Below are 20,109 nucleotides of genomic sequence, written 5' to 3'. Positions count from 1 at the left end.
AATAAGAATTTGAATTAGACTAGAGAATAGATAGAATAGGAATAGGAATAGAGAACAGAGAAGGATTCCACTCTAGGATTTCTCACCGTATGCCAGCTTTAAGACATGTGGACTTCAGCTCCCAGAATTCCCCAGGCAGCCTAGCTGGCTGGGCAATTCTGGGAGTTGAAGTCCCCAAGTCTTAAAAGTTGTCTGTTGGATACCCCTTGTGCTCTATTGCACAGCCTGGACCTCTTAGGACGTCCTACTCCAGAAATACATGGATGGAGATAGATAGATAGATAGGTAGATAGATAGAGATAGAGATAGAGATAGAGGTATAGGTATAGATATAGATATAGATATAGATAGATAGAGAGAGAGAGAGAGATAGGCAGGCAGGCAGGCAGACAGACAGACAGATAGATCGATAGAAAATAGAATAGAAAGAATAGATAGATGGATACATAGATAGATGTATAGAGATAGATAGAATACTAGATAGGTAGGTAGGAAGCAAAGACGTTTTGAAACTCAGCCTCGTGGACATTCTAGTATAAAAGGGATAAAAGCCAGCCTGAGAGACCGGAGTTCTTTGCAGGAAGCAAAGAAGTTCTTACCCTTCAAGCCTTGTGGAAGTTCGGAATATCTTGGTTGGCGGTTTGGAGACTCTTGAATTTATCGTTTAGGAACTTTATCTGATGTTCTTGGCCGCCTTGCAGAAACTTGGCGAGTGATTTAGTCTTTATTAGTTGGAAGCAGCCTTTTTTTTTTTTAAATCCGTGAAGGAACGGATTCACAATGAAAGATTCAAGGTGGGGCTGGTACCGTTGTCTTGTCTTTGCTCTCGGGAACCAGGTTTGGGTCAGAACAGGTGGGTAGAGGTTAGGAGGACGAACAAGGTGGCAGCTGAGGCCTCTGGGCTCCCTGGTTCTGAGCTCGGAAGGAGGGAAGGCTAGAGTTAATCTCGCGCAGGTCAGGATCGAACCGCTGGGCAGCGGGCAGAGTTAACCGGCAGTGGTGCTGTTCCAAGCACTGCGCCACCGCGGCCCCTGAATAGCAAGAGTCGTTGGAAGGGGCCTGGGAAGTCATCCAGTCCAACCCCTTGCTCAAGCAAGAAACTATAGTATTTCAGATAAATAATTGTCTACTCTGGGTGACTTTGGGCCAATCACCGGGAGACGGCGAGTTCTAGTCCTGCCTTAGTTGTGAAAGCCAACTGGGTGACTTTGGGCCAATCACCGGGAGACGGTGAGTTCTAGTCCCGCCTTAGTTGTGAAAGCCAACTGGGTGACTTTGGGCCAATCACCAGGAGATGGTGAATTCTAGTCCCGCCTTTGTTGTTGAAAGCCAACTGTGTGACTTTGGGCCAATCACTGGGAGACGGTGAGTTCTAGTCCCGCCTTAGTTGTGAAATCAACTGGGTGACTTTGGGCCAATCACCAGGAGACGTTGAGTTCTAGTCCCGCCTTAGCTGTGAAAGCCAACTGGGTGACTTTGTGCCAATCACCGGGAGACAGTGAGTTCTAGTCCCGCCTTAGCTGTGAAAGCCAACTGGGTGACTTTGGGCCAATCGCCGGGAGACGGTGAGTTCTAGTCCCACCTTAGCTGTGAAAGCCAACTGGGTGACTTTGGGCCAATCACTGGGAGACGGTGAGTTCTAGTCCCGCCTTAGTTGTGAAAGCCAACTGGGTGACTTTGGGCCAATCACCAGGAGACGTTGAGTTCTAGTCCCGCCTTAGCTGTGAAAGCCAACTGGGTGACTTTGTGCCAATTACCGGGAGATGGTGAGTTCTAGTCCCGCCTTAGCTGTGAAAGCCAACTGGGTGACTTTGGGCCAATCACCGGGAGACGATGAGTTGTAGTCCCACCTTAGCTGTGAAAGCCAACTAGGTGACTTTGGGCCAATCACCGGGAGACGGTGAGTTGTAGTCCCGCCTTAGCTGTCAAAGCCAACTGGGTGACTTTGGGCCAATCACCGGGAGACGGTGAGTTCTAGTCCCGCCTTAGCTGTGAAAGCCAACTGGGTGACTTTGGGCCAATCACCGGGAGACGGTGAGTTGTAGTCCCGCCTTAGCTGTGAAAGCCAACTGGGTGACTTTGGGCCAATCACCGGGAGACAGTGAGTTCTAGTCCCGCCTTTGCTGTTGAAAGCCAACTGGGTGACTTTGGGCCAATCACCGGGAGATGGTGAATTCTAGTCCCGCCTTAGCTGTGAAAGCCAACTGGGTGACTTTGGGGCCAATCACCAGGAGACGTTGAGTTCTAGTCCCGCCTTAGCTGTGAAAGCCAACTGGGTGACTTTGGGCCAATCATCGGGAGACGGCGAGTTCTAGCGCTGCCTTAAGCCGTCTAGGTGACATTGGCCCGGTCCCTTTCCCTCACGCTAGCCCACTTTGCAAAGTTGTCTTCCTTTTCACGCCCAAGATGGAACTAGAACTCCCGGTCTCCGTCTTTGCGCCTTCCCACCGGGTTCTCGATGGTTTTGCTTTGATGGGGCACGCCGGCAAAGGAGAGACGTGGCATCTAACCGCATTGGCGAGGGGGCCATTGAACGTCGCGCGTTGCTTGTTGCGTCTTCCCGGGCCACGCCCGTGGCTGCTCTCGATAAATGGCCCTGGGGTGTCTGTGTGTGTCCCCCCTTCGGTTCTCTCCAGACTTCTATAAGGCAGGGGTGGCGGTCTTTGACCCACCTTTGTCCCGCCTGCCCTTTTAACCCCTCCTCCTCTTTTCCAGAACGTTCCATTGACGGGCGTCGGGCCGCTGGGCTTGGTCCTCGGTTTGGGGGCAACCCCTGCCAAACCGCTTTCTTCTCCGGCCATCCCGGACTCCGGAAGCCGCTTTGGTGGGATCGTGCCTGCTGAGGGAGGAGGAGGAGAAGGAGGCTGACTCTCCCTCCCTCCTTCCCTCCCTGCCTCCTTCCCTTCCTCCCACCTTCCTTCCTTCCTTCCTTCCTTCCTTCCTTCCTTCCTTCCTTCCTTCCTTCCTTCCTTCCTCTTTCCCTTCCTTCGTTCCATTCCTTCCTTTCCTTTCCTTCCTTCCTTCCTTCCTTTTTTCTGCCAGCTTCCCCTCCTCCTGCCAAGGGTCAGCCCCCTGCACACGGACTCCCGTCGGGTGAGTAGTCGCCAGAGTCGGGGTTCAGAAGGGGCCTGAGACTACGACGCTGTCCTCTACCCAAATGTCTCTTTGCTGAGTGAAGTAAATTTTGCCCCTGTTTTGCAATTCTTCCTTCGTTATTAAGCGAAGCGGGGATGCCGCAAAGGATTGTGTGTTGAGAGTGAAAAACGTTCATTTTTCCCCCCCTCACTGCCCAACGGTTGCTAAAACGACCAGTTGCGTTAGGATGTGTGCAGAGTAACCCTTGTATAAAAAGGATACGCACACGGAAACAGTTTATGAGTAAACTGTTATGAATAAATATACAGCCACACAGAGTTATGAATAAATATACAGCCACACAGAGTTATGAATAAATATACAGCCACACAGAGTTATGAATAAATATATAGCCACACAGAGTTATGAATAAATATACAGCCACACAGAGTTATGAATAAATATACAGCCACACAGAGTTATGAAGAAATATACAGCCACACAGAGTTATGAATAAATATATAGCCACACATAGTTATGAAGAAATATACAGCCACACAGAGCTAAACAAGTTGTCTTGATGTTTTACTTGACGAAATAGCACAGTCCAATAAACAGTCCATGTCATACGTATCATTTTTAACAGCCCAGAAATATCCAGTTATAAAGACTTCTTACCGGTTTAAAAAAGTCAGTATCGGTCTCAAGAGAGATCATCAGTGAAAAGGAGAAAAGTCAGTATCGGTCTCAAGAGAGATCGTCAGTGAAAAAGAGAAAAGTCAGTATCGGTCTCAAGAGAGATCATCCGTGAAAAAGAGAAAAGTCAGTATCGGTCCCAAGAGAGATCATCAGTGAAAAAGAGAAAAGTCAGTATCGGTCTCGAGAGATCATCAGTGAAAAAGAGAAAAGTCAGTATCAGTCTCAAGAGAGATCATCAGTGAAAAAGAGAAAAGTCAGTATCGGTCTCAAGAGAGATCATCAGTGAAAAAGAGAAAAGTCAATATCGGTCTCAAGAGAGATCATCATCAGTGAAAAAGAGAAAAGTCAGTATCGGCCCCGAGAGATCCTCAGTGAAAAAGAGAAAAGTCAGTATCGGTCTCTGAGAGATCATCAGTGAAGAAGAAAAGTCCAGTATCGGTCTCAAGAAGAGATCATCATCAGTGAAAAAGAGAAAAGTCAGTATCGGTCTCGAGAGATCATCAGTGAAGAAGAGAAAAGTCAGTATTGGTCTCTCATCAGTGAAAAAGAGAAAAGTCAGTATCGGTATAAAGAGAGATCGTGAAAAAGAGAAAAGTCAGTACCGGTCTCAAGAGAGATCATCGGTGAAAAAGAGAAAAGTCAGTATCGGTCTCAAGAGAGATCATCAGTAAAAGAGAAAAGTCAGTACCGGTCTCAAGAGAGATCATCGGTGAAAAAGAGAAAAGTCAGTATCGGTACCAAGAGAGATCATCAGTGAAAAGAGAAAAGTCAGTATCGGTCTCAAGAGAGATCATCGGTGAAAAAGAGAAAAGTCAGTATCGGTCTCAAGGGAGATCATCCGTGAAAAAGAGTAAAAGAAAAGGAGAATTAAACCATGATCTATAGTTCCCTCTTGTGGCAACCTGTCTTCGTAACCGGTTTCAAGTCTTTTACAGCAGACCAATATCAAACCATAATACAACAGATAAACTTCGATATCATCAGAAGATCAAAATAAACAGAGTTAGTTAGTCAGTATCAGTCCGCAGTCAGTATCGGTATCAAGAGAGATCGTCAGTGAAAAAGAGAAAAAGAAAGAGAATGAAACCATGATCTGTAGCTCCCTCTTGTGGCCACTTGTAGCATCATTAACCCACCAGAATACAGCATAATACATAATATTTTCCCTTAAAGCTACAAACATATATTTGTAGTTTATATATTGTCAACCCAACGACATTATTTACATATGCATAACACCCTTTCCCTTTCTCTTGAAGATCTCTGCTGTCGCTCGGGCCACCTCGTCTCCCCCAAGGCGTCGAAGAAGAGAGGGGAGAATATCGCGACCGGCCGGAGAGCCGCCGTAGGACCAGGAGGATGGCCGCCGAGATGCTGAACTTCGCCCAGAATGGTAAGCGGGCAGGCTCTACAGAAAGAGGGGTGGGGTAGGTTGAGGGGTGGGGTGGGAGAATCCAGACCCTCGAAGGGAGCTTGGAAAATGGCCGCTCCAGATTTCCACGGTCTTGCGACGGAGCGTAACCCAACCACAACACAACCGCGACGTCAATCGACGTCCTTTACTAAGGCCTCCAAAGAAAGCCGTACGGTCCGAACCGAATGAGTAGATAAGAGGTGAAATAAAATAAAAAAAAATAACAAAACAAAAACAAACTACAATGACGGCATTTCCACAACGGACCAGGATAAATAATCAGCCAACTTCAAGGAGATAACAAGGCAGGGCGTGTTGGAAGGACGCCAACCAAGATGACTTCAGCCCCCCCAAAAACAAGCTTCACTGTGTTGTAACGGTCCGTCTTATATGCTATATCTCCCCAGCTGCAACCCACGAAGGGGATCAGGTCCGCTTTCTCTCTCTCAAGCCATCTTGCTCCCTTCTCCGTTCCCCTGTGTTTCCTAGAACGGAGAAGGGATGGGCCTGGTTCTTTTTCTGAGCGGCCCAGCTGGCCTCCGCCCTTCCCCAGCCTCCTCCACAACCTCCAGAGCCACCCCTCCACTCCCTGTCGGCGACTAGAATCTGGAAGGAAGGGACCCTAGGGGTCTTCTAGTCCACCCCCCCCCCCTTTCTCAAGCAGGAGACCCTTAACGCCAGTGGTGGCTAATCTGTTTGGGCTCCTGTTGTCAAAAAATGGTGCGTGGGCTTCAATGTGCGCACGCTGGCGTGTCAGCACCCAGAAGGCAATGCGCGCCCCCTATGCATGCGCGCAAGGTCTTTCCTCCTCCTCTTCCTCCTCTTCCTCCTTTTCTTCCTCTTCCTCCTTTTCCTCCTCTTCCTCTTCTTCCTTTTCCTCCTCTTCCTCTTCCTTCCTCCTCTTCCTTTTCCTCCTCTTCCTCTTCTTCTTCCTCCTTTTCCTCCTCTTCCTCCTCTTCCTCCTCCTTCCTCATCTTCTTCCTCCTCTTCCTCCTCCTTCCTCTCTTCTTCCTCCTCTTCCTCTTCTTCCTTCTTCCTCCTCTTCCTCCTCCTCCCTCCTCTTCTTCCTCTTCTTCCTGCTTTTCCTCTTCTTCCTTTTACTCCTCCTCTTCCTCCTTCCTCCTCTTCTTCCTCCTCTTCCTCCTCTTCCTCCTCTTCCTCCTGTTTTTCCTCCTTCCTCTTTTTCCTCCTTTTCCTCCTCTTCTCCTTTTCCTCCTCTTCCTTTTCTTCCTCCTTTTCCTCCTTCCTCATCTTCCTCCTCTTCTTCCCCTTCTTCCTCTTTTTCCTCCTTTTCTTCTTTCTCTTCCTCCTCCTCTTCCTCCTTTTCCTCCTCTTCCTCCTCTTCCTCGTCTACTTTCTCCTTTTCCTCCTCTTCCTCCTCCTCTTCCTCCTCTTCCTCCTTTTCTTCCTCCATCTCCTTCCTCCTTTTCTTCTTCTTTTTCCTCTTCCTCCTCCTTTTCTTCCTCTTCCTCCTTTTCCTCCTCCTCCTCCCTCCTCTTCTTCCTTTTCCTCCTCTTCTTCCCCCTCTTCTTCCTCCTCTTCCTCCTGTTCCTCCTCCTTCCTCCTCTTCTTCCTTTTCCTTCTCTTCTTCCCCTTCTTCTTCCTCCTTTCCTCCTCTTCCTCCTCCTCCTCCAGTCTCACGCTGGCCTTCTCCTCCCCGCCAGGCTCCGCGCACTCTCCAGCGGGGGCAGCGTGGCTTCCCCGCCGTCCTCCCCTGCCATGCCAAAGTACAAACTAGCCGAGTACCGATACGGGCGGGAAGAGATGCTAGCACTTTACGTCAAGGACAATAAGGTGAGCCCCGGAGGCCCCCGAGAAGCGGCCGTACATAGGAGCGTGGCGCAGGGGGACGGCGGTTGGGGAGAAGCTCTCTATGGGTACCCCTGGAGGAAGCGGTGCGCCAGCGGGCAGCACCGTCGCTCCTCCCGTCCTCTCGGTCTGGCGGGGTTACCCAACTGGGCCCACCTTGGAGGACGCGTGGACTTCCAGCTCCCAGCATTCCCTCGTGGCTGGCTGAGGGGATTCTGGGAGTCGACTGAGCCGTGAAGGTGTCCCGAGTTTGGAGAGCTCTCGGTCCACGCCACGGGCCCCCAATGTTCTTGTTTCCCCTCCCACCATTCCCGACAGCTCCCTGACGAAATCCAAGACCGGGAATTTTCGGCCATCTTGGAGGAGGAACCTCTGCAACCCCTGGCGTTGGTCCCGTTGACCGAAGAAGAACAGGTGAGTTTGCGGGAGGGGGCGCCTGCCGACCTCCGGGAAAGGGGTCGGAGGGAACGACGGGCGGGAGGACGACGGCCCGGACCCTTCCTTCCCTTCCCCTCACCTCTTTTCTCTCTCCTCTGGCCTCCGTCCCTCCCCCACCCCAGCGGAACTTCTCCATGTCCGTCAACAGCGTGGCGGTGTTGAGGCTGATGGGCAAGGGGGCCGGGGTGGCCCCTGCCGGGGTCTCGCGGGGGAGAGGCAGCACGCGGAGCCGAGGTAAGGAGACTTTGCGGGCGGGGGCCCCCCTCACCCCCTTTTCAGGAGGGCGGCCTCTGACGTGTCTCCTGTCTGACCGCTTCTCTCCCCCAAAAACCAGCAGGCCGCGGGCGAGGCGAGAGCGGCTTTTACCAAAGAAGCATCGAGGAGGCGGAAGGCGGGGCCTTCGGCCGAGGTGGAGTCCGCGAAATCCACCGCAGCCAGAGTTGGGATGACCGGTGCGTAGTATGGTGGTGGGGTGGGGGGACGTAATTTGCACGGGGACGTAGTAGGGCCAGCCGTGCTCTTTAACACCCTCCTTTCCTTGCAGAGGGGACCGGCGGTTTGAGAAGCCCATCCGGCGGGAAGGAGGTAAGTGTGAGGCAGAGGGGATCCTCCGCGCGGGCGCTTCCCCTCCCCCCCCCACCTCGCCCCCCCGACGGAAGGAGGTGACGGCTGCTCTCTTTCCTAGCCCGGCCCCCCTTTGAGGAGGGGGCTCCCTCCAGTCGCAAAGACTTTGCTCGCTCGGACAGCGACAACTGGCGCACGCTGCGCGAGGAGCACGAGGAGGAGGAAGAGGGCGGCAGCGGCGGGAGCAACGCCGGGGGCGGGTCAGGAGGAAGCTGGCGTCAGAGCGGGGCGTCCCGGCGTGAGAGCGAGCGCTGGCGGTCGGCCAGCCCGGGTGAGACACTAGCAAACATACGTTAGTCCCCCAACCCTTTGTGAAGTGAATTTTAGCCCGTAACGAGTTTGTAAATAGTCCCGTGGAAGTTCGGCCAAAATCCTTCGGGAGCAGCCTGATCAGCACTCACCTTTATCCTCCTTGAATGCTGCCAACAACTAATTGTCCAATTAGTTACGTGAACCAATCAAACCTGTTAGTGTTTGGGGATAAACCCCCGAGCTGAGTGCACAGCAGCAGTCAAGCCAGGCAGCCAAATGAGAGTGAGGCTGGGCCCAGGAGTATACACACACTTGAGACAAAAACACTGTGGTTTTTAAATAGGTATTTAATACACACAGAGATTAAGAATAGTCATTCAGTCCATATGTCAGTATCCAGTATATCTATCCAGTTACCTAGTCTTTTAAACAGTAAATACAATGTCTTTATCTGCTTGTAAATCTTCTTCTCTGATACCTTTCTCTCAAAGACAATGCTGAATCCACAGCTCACCAAGCAAACAGTCCTTGTGTTCAGTAGAGAGAAGTATCTTGCACAGTAGACATCTCATACAGGAGGAAACAGTAGCAGACAGACTAGAGACCAGTAACACCAGGAACCAGGAACTCGAAACCAGGATCAGAAACCAGGAAGTGTTACGTCTCTCTCACTGCCTCTTATTGCAGCATACAACCGCACCCATAATTATGCAATGACATTGCATGTTTGAGCTTAAAGCTGCAAACACTTAAACCTAGGTTTTATATATTCATTCACCCAAACCAGTTGGTGTATCCATATACCCAACAAAACCAATCAGAATCGTTATGATATGTACAGAGTAACCCTTGAGTAACAAGGATATGCACATGGAAACATTTATGAGAGTAGTTATATAATAATTATATAATATAATAATTATATAATATAATTATTCAGCCACACACAGATACACTAAGTTGAGTTAAAATTTACTTTAAGAAATAGCGCCGTCCAAGAAACGGTCCAAAGAATATCCAACTACAAAGTCTTCTTACCGGTTGCCTTAGTCGTTTCCAGTAAACCAAGATATCAAAATATAAGCGCAGCATAAATGCAACCGAGAACCTTAGATAGCAACAGAATGTCAGAGAGACAGAATGTTAGGTTATAGGTGTTCGGAATCGGTCCACCAATGAGTTGGCTTGCCTATATATAAACCAACAATGTATGTTTGTAGCTTGAAAACAAAATCACTGGATTGATTTATACTATAGTATACTATATTATATTATACTGAGCGTCAACAATCACATTCTCCAACTAGGGATTCACGTTCTCCATCCAAACCACATTCATAGCTGAGAGTCAACAATCACATTCTCCAACTAGGGATTCATATTCTCCAACAGAAACATGTTCATAGCTGCGAGTCAACAATCACATTCTCTAACTAGGGATTCATGTTCTCCATCCGAAACACCTTCATAGCTGAGTGTCAACAATCACATTCTCCAACGAGGGATTCATATTCCCCAACCAAAACACGTTCACAGCTGAGAGTCAACAATCACATTCTCAAACTAGGGATTTTCCTGGTAGAAATTCCGGTAGCTTACTTAGAATTTTTGCAAGATAAGAATGGAATGCGCTTTCGTTTTTAAGCTGCCGCATTGCTCTTTCCAATCTCAACCTCCTTAACCTTCCCTTCAGATGGAGGGCCTCGTTCGGCTGGCTGGCGGGAGCATGGCGGGGACAGCCGCCGGCGGAAGTTCGACTTCGACTTCCGGGAACGCGAGGAGGAGCCGCGGGGAGGACGCCGCCATCGGCAGAGCAGCGACAGCTTCGAGGAGGAGAAGGACGGGCTGCCCGAGTGGTGCCTGGAGGATGAGGAAGAGGAGATGGGCACTTTTGACTCCTCGGGAGCCTTCATGTCCCTCAAGGTAGGGGCCAGGGTGGCATCTACAGACCCTTCCTGTTCTGACCCAAACCTTGTTCCAAGGACACAAAACGCCAAACCGAGATAGAATCAAAATCTTTTAAGGCTTGAAAGGCAAGAACTTGCTTCCTGCAAAGAACTCCGGTCTCTCAGGCTGGCTTCTATCCCTTTTATCCCTTTTAGACTAGAATGTCCACGAGGCTGAGTTTCAAAACGCCTTTGCTTCCCTGCGAAGAACGTCTGCTTCCCAGCTGGCTTTTATCTCCTCCAAGGTTGCATTCCCTTGCAACCTTCCTCCCGAGTCGCCCGTGCTGCTGGCAGCTGCTGAGGGTGCCAACCGGGCAGCATCCGGAGTTTGGCCGGTGCCGAGGAAAAGTCAACATCGATCAGAGTAGAGCTGGGTGGGACCTTAGAGGTCTTCTAGTCCAGCTCCTTCCCCCCCAAAGCAGGAGGCCGACCCTACGCCATTTTAGAGAAAGGACTGTCCACAGTCTCTTCTTAAAATCCTCCAGTGATGAAGCACCCAAAATTTCTGGTGGCAATTCTTCGACGGGTTAATTCTTCTCATTATTTAAAGAAAGTTTCTCCTTATTTTTAGGTTGTTTCTCTCCTTTGGTTAATTCCCCAGTCGTTGCTTCTTGTCTTCACCTCTAGTGCTTTGGGGCAGCGGTTGCCAACCGGTGGGCCGTGAGAAAATTTTGGTGTGGGCCGCAGAGAAATCCCCCCCAAAAAACAATTAATCCAGCCTGCACATGAAACACAAGGCTGCACCGCCCACATGGCCCGTGGGAACCCTCCCCGCCCACTCCGTCCTTAACCCGGCAAACTTGCCTGCTAAATTGCTATTTTTCCTTTTTTTTCCCCTGACCATCAGCTGTTCTGCTGTGCTGGAATATTTAGATTAGCCAGGAAGCAGGAAATGGTTGGATTTCTTGCTTTCTAGCTCGTCTTTCGATCTTCGGCTCTGCTTTTGAGCAGAGCCGAACCTCCCTTAGGATTGAAGCTTCTATTATTCAGTGCAGACTCACGGCAAGCAAATTTTATGTGACAGACTCAGGTAGCCGATGGCAGAGAGATAGATCACTGAATGATTCTTTCTAGCTCGTCTTTAGATCTTCGGCTTTGCTTTTAAGCAGAGCCGAACCTCCCTTAGGATTGAAGCTTCTATTATTCAGTGCAGACTCACGGCAAGCAAATTTTATATGACAGACTGAGCTAGCCGATGTCAGAGAGATAGATCACTGAACGATTCTTTCTAGCTCGTCTTTAGATCTTCGGCTTTGCTTTTAAGCAGAGCCGAACCTCCCTTAGGATTGAATCTTCTATTATTCGGTGCAGACTCACGGCAAGCAAATTTTATGTGACGGACTGAGTTAGCCGATGGCAGATAGATAGATCACTGAATGATTCTGTGAGCAACTCAATCTGCCTGCCTGCTTGGCCTGATTTTGGGTAAAAGTTGCTCTTTTTTATATATATAAAAAAATTCAATCTTGACATACATGGTGTGAGTTAATTTTGCGAGTTTACTTGCTAGCAAATTTAGTGAGTTTGCTTGCAAGCAAATGTTATGTGACAGACTGAGCTAGCCAATGGCAGATAGATAGATCACTGAATGATTCTGTGAGCAATTCCATCTGCCTGCCTGCTTGGCCTCATTTTGGGTAAAAGTTGCTCTTTTTTTTATAAAAATCAATATTGACATACATGGTGTGTCGTGAGTTAATTTTCCGAGTTTGCTTGCAAGTTAAACTATGTGACAGACTCGAGTAGCTGATGGCAGAAGGATAGATCCCTGAGTGAATCTGTGATTCTGTGAGCATCTCAATCTGTCTGCCCGCTTTGCCTGATTCTGGATATAAAAGTTGCTCTTTTTTTAAATAAAAAATTCAATATTGATATAAATATTTATAATCCTTACATACAAGCCATGCCCAGCCAGTCACATGATCACCAAACCACACCCACACACTGGGCCAGGCCCACAGAACCGGTTAGCGGTCCCCGGGATTTTAAAATGACGAGTTGGGTGTGGTCCCTGAGGTCCAAAAGGTTGACGGTCCCTGCTTTGGAGAATAGCTTGACCCCCTTCCTCTTCTTTGGGGTAGACCCTCTAGATTAGCCAAACCCAAATTCCGCCACCGTATTTCGTGATGTTCTTGTCTCCCTGGGCACAAATGCCGCGCCATCACCTTGGCCCATGGACAATGCATGGACCGCTTTGTCTTTGCGTGTGTAATTTATTTTATTCTATTTAAAGTACACACAATTCCTCTTCCACTTAACGGTGTGTCGGCTGAGTACCAAGACCTGGTGCGATAACTGTTAAAAATTTACATCCGTGTTCGTTCACTGGGATATTAATTTTCTGTTCTTAATAATATCTCCATTGCTATAACACTTCCTCTTCTTAACGTGTTTCGTTCTATTCGCATCTTTTTCTATACTTCACTCATCTCCTAAGCTATTTCCAGCTTAGCCGTCGATCAGATAGTTCCTCTCTCTTGGTCATATTTATCGTCGCGAGTTGGGGGAACTCGTTGGAAGGTTGGGTGGCTTAGAGCAGTGGTCCCTAACCTTTTTTGTACCACGGACCGGTAAAATCCACGGACCGGGACCGGCATCAGCACGCACGACCAAGGCAAGGCGAGCCGAACGACCGGCCAGCCAGCCAGCCGTCCCGCCAATTCTCCTCGCCACCTTCAACATCCTCCTTTGTACCTTCTCGCGGTCGATGGGCTCTTTCTTAATCTCCTCCTGAGTCACGCGAGACGCCACCGCCATCGGGATGGCTCTTCATTCGAAGCCGCCCCCCTTTCGACGAAACGAAGGCGCGAGGAGGATTCCTTCACCCAAATGCCGCTTTCCAACGACCGACAAGCTCACCCGGAAGCACTTTCTCAAAGCGCCGTCGAAACAAGATGGCGGCGCCCGAGCGAAATAGGCGGCCCGGGACAAAAATGATCCACGGACCGGTACCGGTCTGGGGCCCAGTGGTTGGGGACCACTGGCTTAGAGATCTCGGCATGGAAGCGGCCAAGGTTGGCGGCGGGAGGGGGGGTTCGTGAAGCAGGCAGGCCGAGCCCGTGGTGCGAAATCGTCCCCTCCCCATGTTTTCTGCAGAAGAGCCCCAAAGACCTGGCGGTGGAGGAGCAGGAGCTGACTTTCCAGCCGCTGCCGGAGGAGCAGGAGGAAGAGGAGGCGGAGGAGCCGCCGCCGGAAGCCAAGGAAGGCAACCCCAGAGAGGGGCCTGTCAGCCCCACCGCCGTGGAGAGGGCGGAGAGAGGTGAGGGGAGGGGGAAGGCCGTTGGGGTGGCAGCCCCTGGACGGAGAGAGACTGGCGGGGGTGGTGGTCAGCGACCGCCGTCGGGGGTTTGGAAGCTGAGGCCTTCCTTCTTTCCCTCCCTCCAGATCAAAAGGACTCCTGGCTCGGCCCCGAGGAGAAGAAGCTCCCCGCTCCGCCGGGCACCCCATGGCAGCCGAGCCCTCCCTTCATTCCTCTCGCCGTCGCCGCCGCCAGCAACTGTGAAAATATCGCGCCGGGCAACTCTTCCAAAGCCGAGAAGCTAGCGCTGCTGTCCTCTGGCAACCCAGAGGCCGAGGCCGTGGATGGTAGGTGACCCTGGCCAAGGTAGAAGCGGGGTTCGCGACCCGTGACCGAGGAAGCTTTGCCCGCTCACGGGGTCGGGGGCGGGACACCCCGCGCAAGGGTGAACCCGGTCTGGTTGACGCCCTCTTCGTTCTTCCCGCCTGCCTAGGGGACCCGGGCTCTCTCAGCTGCCCGGCTCAGCCCGCCCCGTCCGCCGTCCCCCCGCTTCCCGTGGCCCCGCCTGCTGCTCCCGCCGCCGAATTCACCGTGGGCGACAACGAGGATGAGGACGGGATGAAGCACCTGCAACAGGTATGGATGCCCACCGGGGGGGGGCGGGGGAGGCTGCCGTGGGATGGGCCGGCAACGCCACGTCCCTCCCCTTCCTGGGCCAGGAGGGGAGGGGCTTCCGCCTGGTATCCTGGCACCAACGGGTTTTCCCTTGGGTTGCTGATGCCAGGGGGAGCTCTTGGACAGGTAAGAAGGCATGCCAGGTAATTGTAAGACACACACACACACACACACATGCACACACTCCTTTCCCGCCAAGTCGCCTTTCAAGGGAGCGGCCTAAAAATACAAATTAAATTTAAAAAGAAGGGAATAAATAACAGAAATGATAAAAGGGGGCCTAAGAGACCTTTGAACGCGCATTAATCTTGACTTTTAAGAGTATTGTATCATCATTATTATACAAATTATTCTACACATCAATCTCATACAAATTATCTACCTTTGATACATCTTTATATACATTCGTACATTCACTTTGAACTATACTTTTCTTATTTCCTTTATTATTCAGCCAATTATACCAATTATCCCCAATTTCACAATACTCCGACTCTTCTTTCTCTTTCAGTTTTAACGTCCACTTGTCCATTTCTGCACAGTCTTGATACATCTTTATATCCATTCATACGTTCACTTTGAACTATACTATAATTTGAACTATACTATAATTTGTTTTCTGAGGTTTTCGCGGGTGTTTGTATGTGGATCTTCGGTTATTCGGGTTTTCTCCCGCGTAAGATTGGAAGTATCTAGGCAACGTTTGCTAGAGCTGAAGACACAAGCCTGAAGATGATGAATGAGACTTCATCGAAACGTTGCCTGGATACTTCCAATCTTACGCGGGAGAAAACCCGAATAACCAAAGATCCACATACTAATACCCGCGAGAACCTCAGAAAACAAATATATATATCTGTGCTTCACTCTGAGAAGCACAGAGCCGAAGACACAAGCCTGAAGATGATGAATGAGACTTCATCGAAACATTGCCTAGATACTTCCAATCTTACGCGGGAGAAAACCCGAATAACCAAAGATCCACATACTAATACCCACGAGAACCTCAGAAAACAAATATATATATATATATATCTGTGCTTCACTCTGAGAAGCACAGAGCCGAAGACACAAGCCTGAAGATGATGAATGAGACTTCATCGAAACGTTGCCTAGATACTTCCAATCTTACGCGGGAGAAAACCCGAATAACCAAAGATCCACATACTAATACCCGCGAGAACCTCAGAAAACAAATATATATATATATAAATCTGTGCTTCACTCTGAGAAGCACAGAGCCGAAGACACAAGCCTGAAGATGATGAATGAGACTTCATCGAAACATTGCCTAGATACTTCCAATCTTACGCGGAGAAAACCCGAATAACCAAAGATCCACATACTAATACCCACGAGAACCTCAGAAAACAAATATATATATATATAAATCTGTGCTTCACTCTGAGAAGCACAGAGCCGAAGCACAAGCCTGAAGATGAAGAATGAGACTTCATCGAAACGTTGCCTAGATACTTCCAATCTTACGCGGGAGAAAACCGAATAACTGAAGATCCACATACTAATACCCGCAGAACCTCAGAAAACATACATACATACATACATACATATATATATATACATACAAACACACATATACATATACATACATACATACATACACACACATATATATATATATATCTGTGCTTCACTCTGAGAAGCACAGAGCCGAAGACACAAGCCTGAAGATGATGAATGAGACTTCATCGAAACGTTGCCTAGATACTTCCAGTCTTACGCGGGAGAAAACCCGAATAACCGAAGATCCACATACTAATACCCGCGAGAACCTCAGAAAACAAATATATATATATCTGTGCTTCACTCTGAGAAGCACAGAGCCGAAGACACAAGCCTGAAGATAACGAATGAGACTTCATCGAAACGTTGCCTAGATACTTCCAATCTTACGCGGGAGAAAACCCGAATAACCAAAGATCCAGATAGATAGATAGATAGATAGATAGATAGATAGATAGATAGATAAATATATAAATGTGTGTGTGTGTGTGTGTATGTATATGTATACATATATAAAATATTATATATTTTTATTTTTTTAAAAAAAAGGAAGCGGAGAAGATGGTGGCCTCCCTGCAGGACAGCTCGCTGGAGGAAGAGCACTTTGGCCAGGCCATCGCCCGACCACCGCAACCACGGCGGCCGCCTTGCCCCTCTCCCCACGAAGCCGCCATGAAGTGGTTTACAAGGACCCCCAAGGGAGATCCAAGGTGAGGCCCGACCTCCCGAGAGCTCCCCGGGGTTGGGGGCAGGAAGGATCTCGACTCTCGGGCTCACGCTCACGGGCCCTTCCTTCCTCTCTCTCCCATCCATCCGCGCCACCACCACCACCATCCATCCATCCATCCATCCATCCATCTATCCACCACACCCATCCATCTACATCCACCAACATCCACGCCATCCACCATCCACACCGCCACCATCCATCCACCACCACCATCCATCCATCCATCATCCATCCATCCATCCATCTACCACCATCCATCCACCATCCATCCATCCACCATCCATCCATCCATCCATCCGTCCACCATCCATCACACCATCCATCCATCCATCCATCACCACCACCATCCACCACCACCACCACACCGACCGTCCACCACTGCCATCCATCCATCCATCCATCCATCTACCATCCATCCATCACATCCACCATCCATCCACCATCATCCACACATCCATCCACACCATCCACCATCCGCCACCACCCTCCACACCGCCATCTACCATCCACCCATCCACCACCACACCATCCATCCACCACCATCCATCCACCATCCCCATCCACCACACCATCCACCACCATCCATCCACCACCCACCTGTCATCCACCACCACCCATCCACCATCCACCATCCATCCACCAACGCATCCATCCATCCACAACCATCCATCATCCATCCATCCATCCATCCATCCATCCATCCATCCATCCACCCGTCACGACCACCATCCATCCATCCACCCATCCACCATCCATCCAACATCCACCACCACCACCATCCACCGTCCATCCACCAACCATCCACCATCCATCCATCCACCATCATCCATCCATCGCCATCCACCACGCCCTCCACCGCTACATCCACACATCCACCACCATCTACCACCACCATCCACCACCACTACCATCCACGCCCAACCATCCACCCATCCGTCCATCCAACGTCCATCTACCATCCACCATCTATCCATCCATCCACCATCTATCCACCATCCATCACCCATCCACCACCATCCATCCATCACCCATCCATCTATCCATCCATCATCCATCTATCTGCGCCTACCCGTCCCCCCACATCCATCCATCCACTGCTGCTGTCTGCCACCACCATCCACCACCATCCACCATCCATCCATCCATCCACCCATCCATCCACCACCAACACCAACCACACCCCCATGCCACCACTACCACCCCATCCATCCACCACCCATCCACCATCCACATCCATCCATCCATCACCACCATCCACCATCCATCCATCCCATCCACCACACCCATCCACCGCCGCACCAACCACCGCCATCCATCCATCCATCCATCCATCCATCCACCACCATCTGTCGCACCCACCATCCACGCTCCACCATCCACCACCACCACCACCGTCCATCCACCACCGATCCACCATCCATCCATCCACACCATCCACCACATCCACCATCCACATCCATCCATCCCATCCATCCATCCATCCACCATCCATCACCATCCACCCTCCATCTATCCACCATCCATCCACCACCGCCACCGCCGCCATCCATCCATCCATCCACCCATCCGTCCACGTCCACCGCCACGCCCATCCACGTCCATCCATCCATCCACCACCATCCATCCATCCACCACCATCCATCCATCCATCCATCCATCCATCCATCAACATCCGCGCCATCCACCACCATCCATCCATCCATCCATCCATCCACTACCACACCATCCACCATCTACACCATCCATCCATCCACCACCATCCACCACCACCACCACCACATCTACCATCCATCCACCATCCACTACCACCCATCCATCCACCATCCATCCATCCATCCACCCGCTACCGCGCCGTCCACCATCCATCCACGCCACCACCCATCCACCATCCATCCATCCATCCACCACCATCCGTCCATCCACCCATCCACCATCCATCCACCATCCACCCACCACCGCCACCACCACCGCCACCATCCACACCCCACCATCCATCCACCGCCGCCATCCACCACATCCACCACCATCCACCGCCATCCACCACCATCCATCCATCCACCACCACCACATCCACCGCGCCGTCCATCCATCCATCCATCATCCGCCGCCGCCATCTACCACCATCCACCGCCGCCAACCCATATCCACCCATCCACCACCATCCATCCATCCACCATCCACCATCATCCACCATCCATCCACCATCGACCACATCCCACCACCACCATCCACCACCCCCCCACCACCGACGCACCACCACCGCCACCACCACCACCACCATCCACTACTACCAGCCGACCCACCCACACCATCCACCACCATCCACCATCCACCACACCATCCATCCACCATCCACCATCCATCCACGTCCACCACCATCGCATCCATCCATCCATCCATCCACCACCACCACCCCCTCCACACCGCCATCCACCACCATCCATCCACCACCACCACGCACCATCCACCACACCACCACGTCCACCACCACCACCACCACACTCCATCCATCCATCCATCCACCCATCCATCTACCACCACCACCATCCATCCATCCACACCCATCCACCATCCCATCCATCCATCCACCCATCCATCCACACCCATCCAACACCCGTCCGACGACCACCAACCGCCGCTACCACCATCCACCATCCATCCATCTATCCATCCATCCATCCATCTAACCAACCATCCACCATCCACCACACCATCCACCATCCACCACGCCGCCGTCCATCCGCCACCACCACCACCATCCATCCATCCACCACCACCATCCATCCACCACCACCACACCATCCATCACCACCATCCATCCACGCCCCATCCACCATCCACCACCACGTCACCATCCACCGCCGCCGCACCGCCGCCACCATCCATCCATCCACCATCCATCCATCCATCCACCACCATCCACCATCCACCACCACCGACCCATCCATCCATCCATCCACCGCCGCCACCCATCCACCGCCACCACCATCCATCCACCACATCCACCACCATCAACCAACCATCCATCTACCATCCATCCATCCATCCATCCATCCATCCACCACCATCTACCACCACCACCACCACCACCCACCACCACACCACCACCACCATCCATCCATCCATCACCAAACCGCCACCACCATCCACCACCATCCATCTACCATCCACGCCCATCCACCATCCATCCATCCATCCATCTATCCACCCATCCATCCATCCACCATCCATCCACCACCACTGCGCACCATCCACCACCACCGCCCACCCATCCATCTACCGCCATCCGCCGCCGCCACCATCCACCACCACCGCCATCCACCATCCATCCACATCCATCCACCACTCCATCCACCACCACCACATCCACCACTACCGCCCCACCACCATCCATCCACCACGCTCCACCACGCACCACCCATCCACCCATCCATCCACCATCCATCCATCCATCTGCGCCGACCCACCATCCACACCACCATCCACCACCATCCACCATCCACGTCCACCACCATCCATCCACCATCCACCACCACCATCACCCATCCGCCGCCGCCACCCATCCACCGCCACCACCACCACCACATCCATCCATCTATCCATCCACCATCCATCCACCATCCACCACCGTCTGCCCCTCCACCACCATCCACCACATCCATCCATCCACCATCCACCACCACAC

The 20,109-nt window shown here is 51.3% G+C and overlaps 1 protein-coding gene across 1 annotated transcript in view; it reads left to right on the top strand.

Annotated features, from left to right (window-relative positions):
- The window catches only part of GIGYF1 (GRB10 interacting GYF protein 1), a 48,184-nt gene that overhangs the window by 2,867 nt on the left and 25,208 nt on the right, over positions 1–20,109 (top strand). Inside the window, 11 exon segments of the mRNA XM_087919007.1 lie at positions 6,853–6,982; positions 7,316–7,411; positions 7,558–7,669; positions 7,773–7,887; positions 7,980–8,020; positions 8,121–8,330; positions 10,005–10,234; positions 13,354–13,516; positions 13,642–13,842; positions 13,989–14,131; positions 16,244–16,435. Coding sequence (XP_087775133.1) covers positions 6,853–6,982; positions 7,316–7,411; positions 7,558–7,669; positions 7,773–7,887; positions 7,980–8,020; positions 8,121–8,330; positions 10,005–10,234; positions 13,354–13,516; positions 13,642–13,842; positions 13,989–14,131; positions 16,244–16,435 — 1,633 coding nt within the window.

This window comes from Pseudonaja textilis, unplaced genomic scaffold (genome assembly GCF_049901715.1).
Source record: "Pseudonaja textilis isolate UNSWEBS1 unplaced genomic scaffold, rPseTex1.2 PTEXSCF23, whole genome shotgun sequence".
NCBI lineage: Eukaryota > Metazoa > Chordata > Lepidosauria > Squamata > Elapidae > Pseudonaja > Pseudonaja textilis.
The sequence above is the reverse complement of the archived record's forward strand: the minus strand, read 5'-3'. Positions and strand labels throughout refer to the sequence as shown.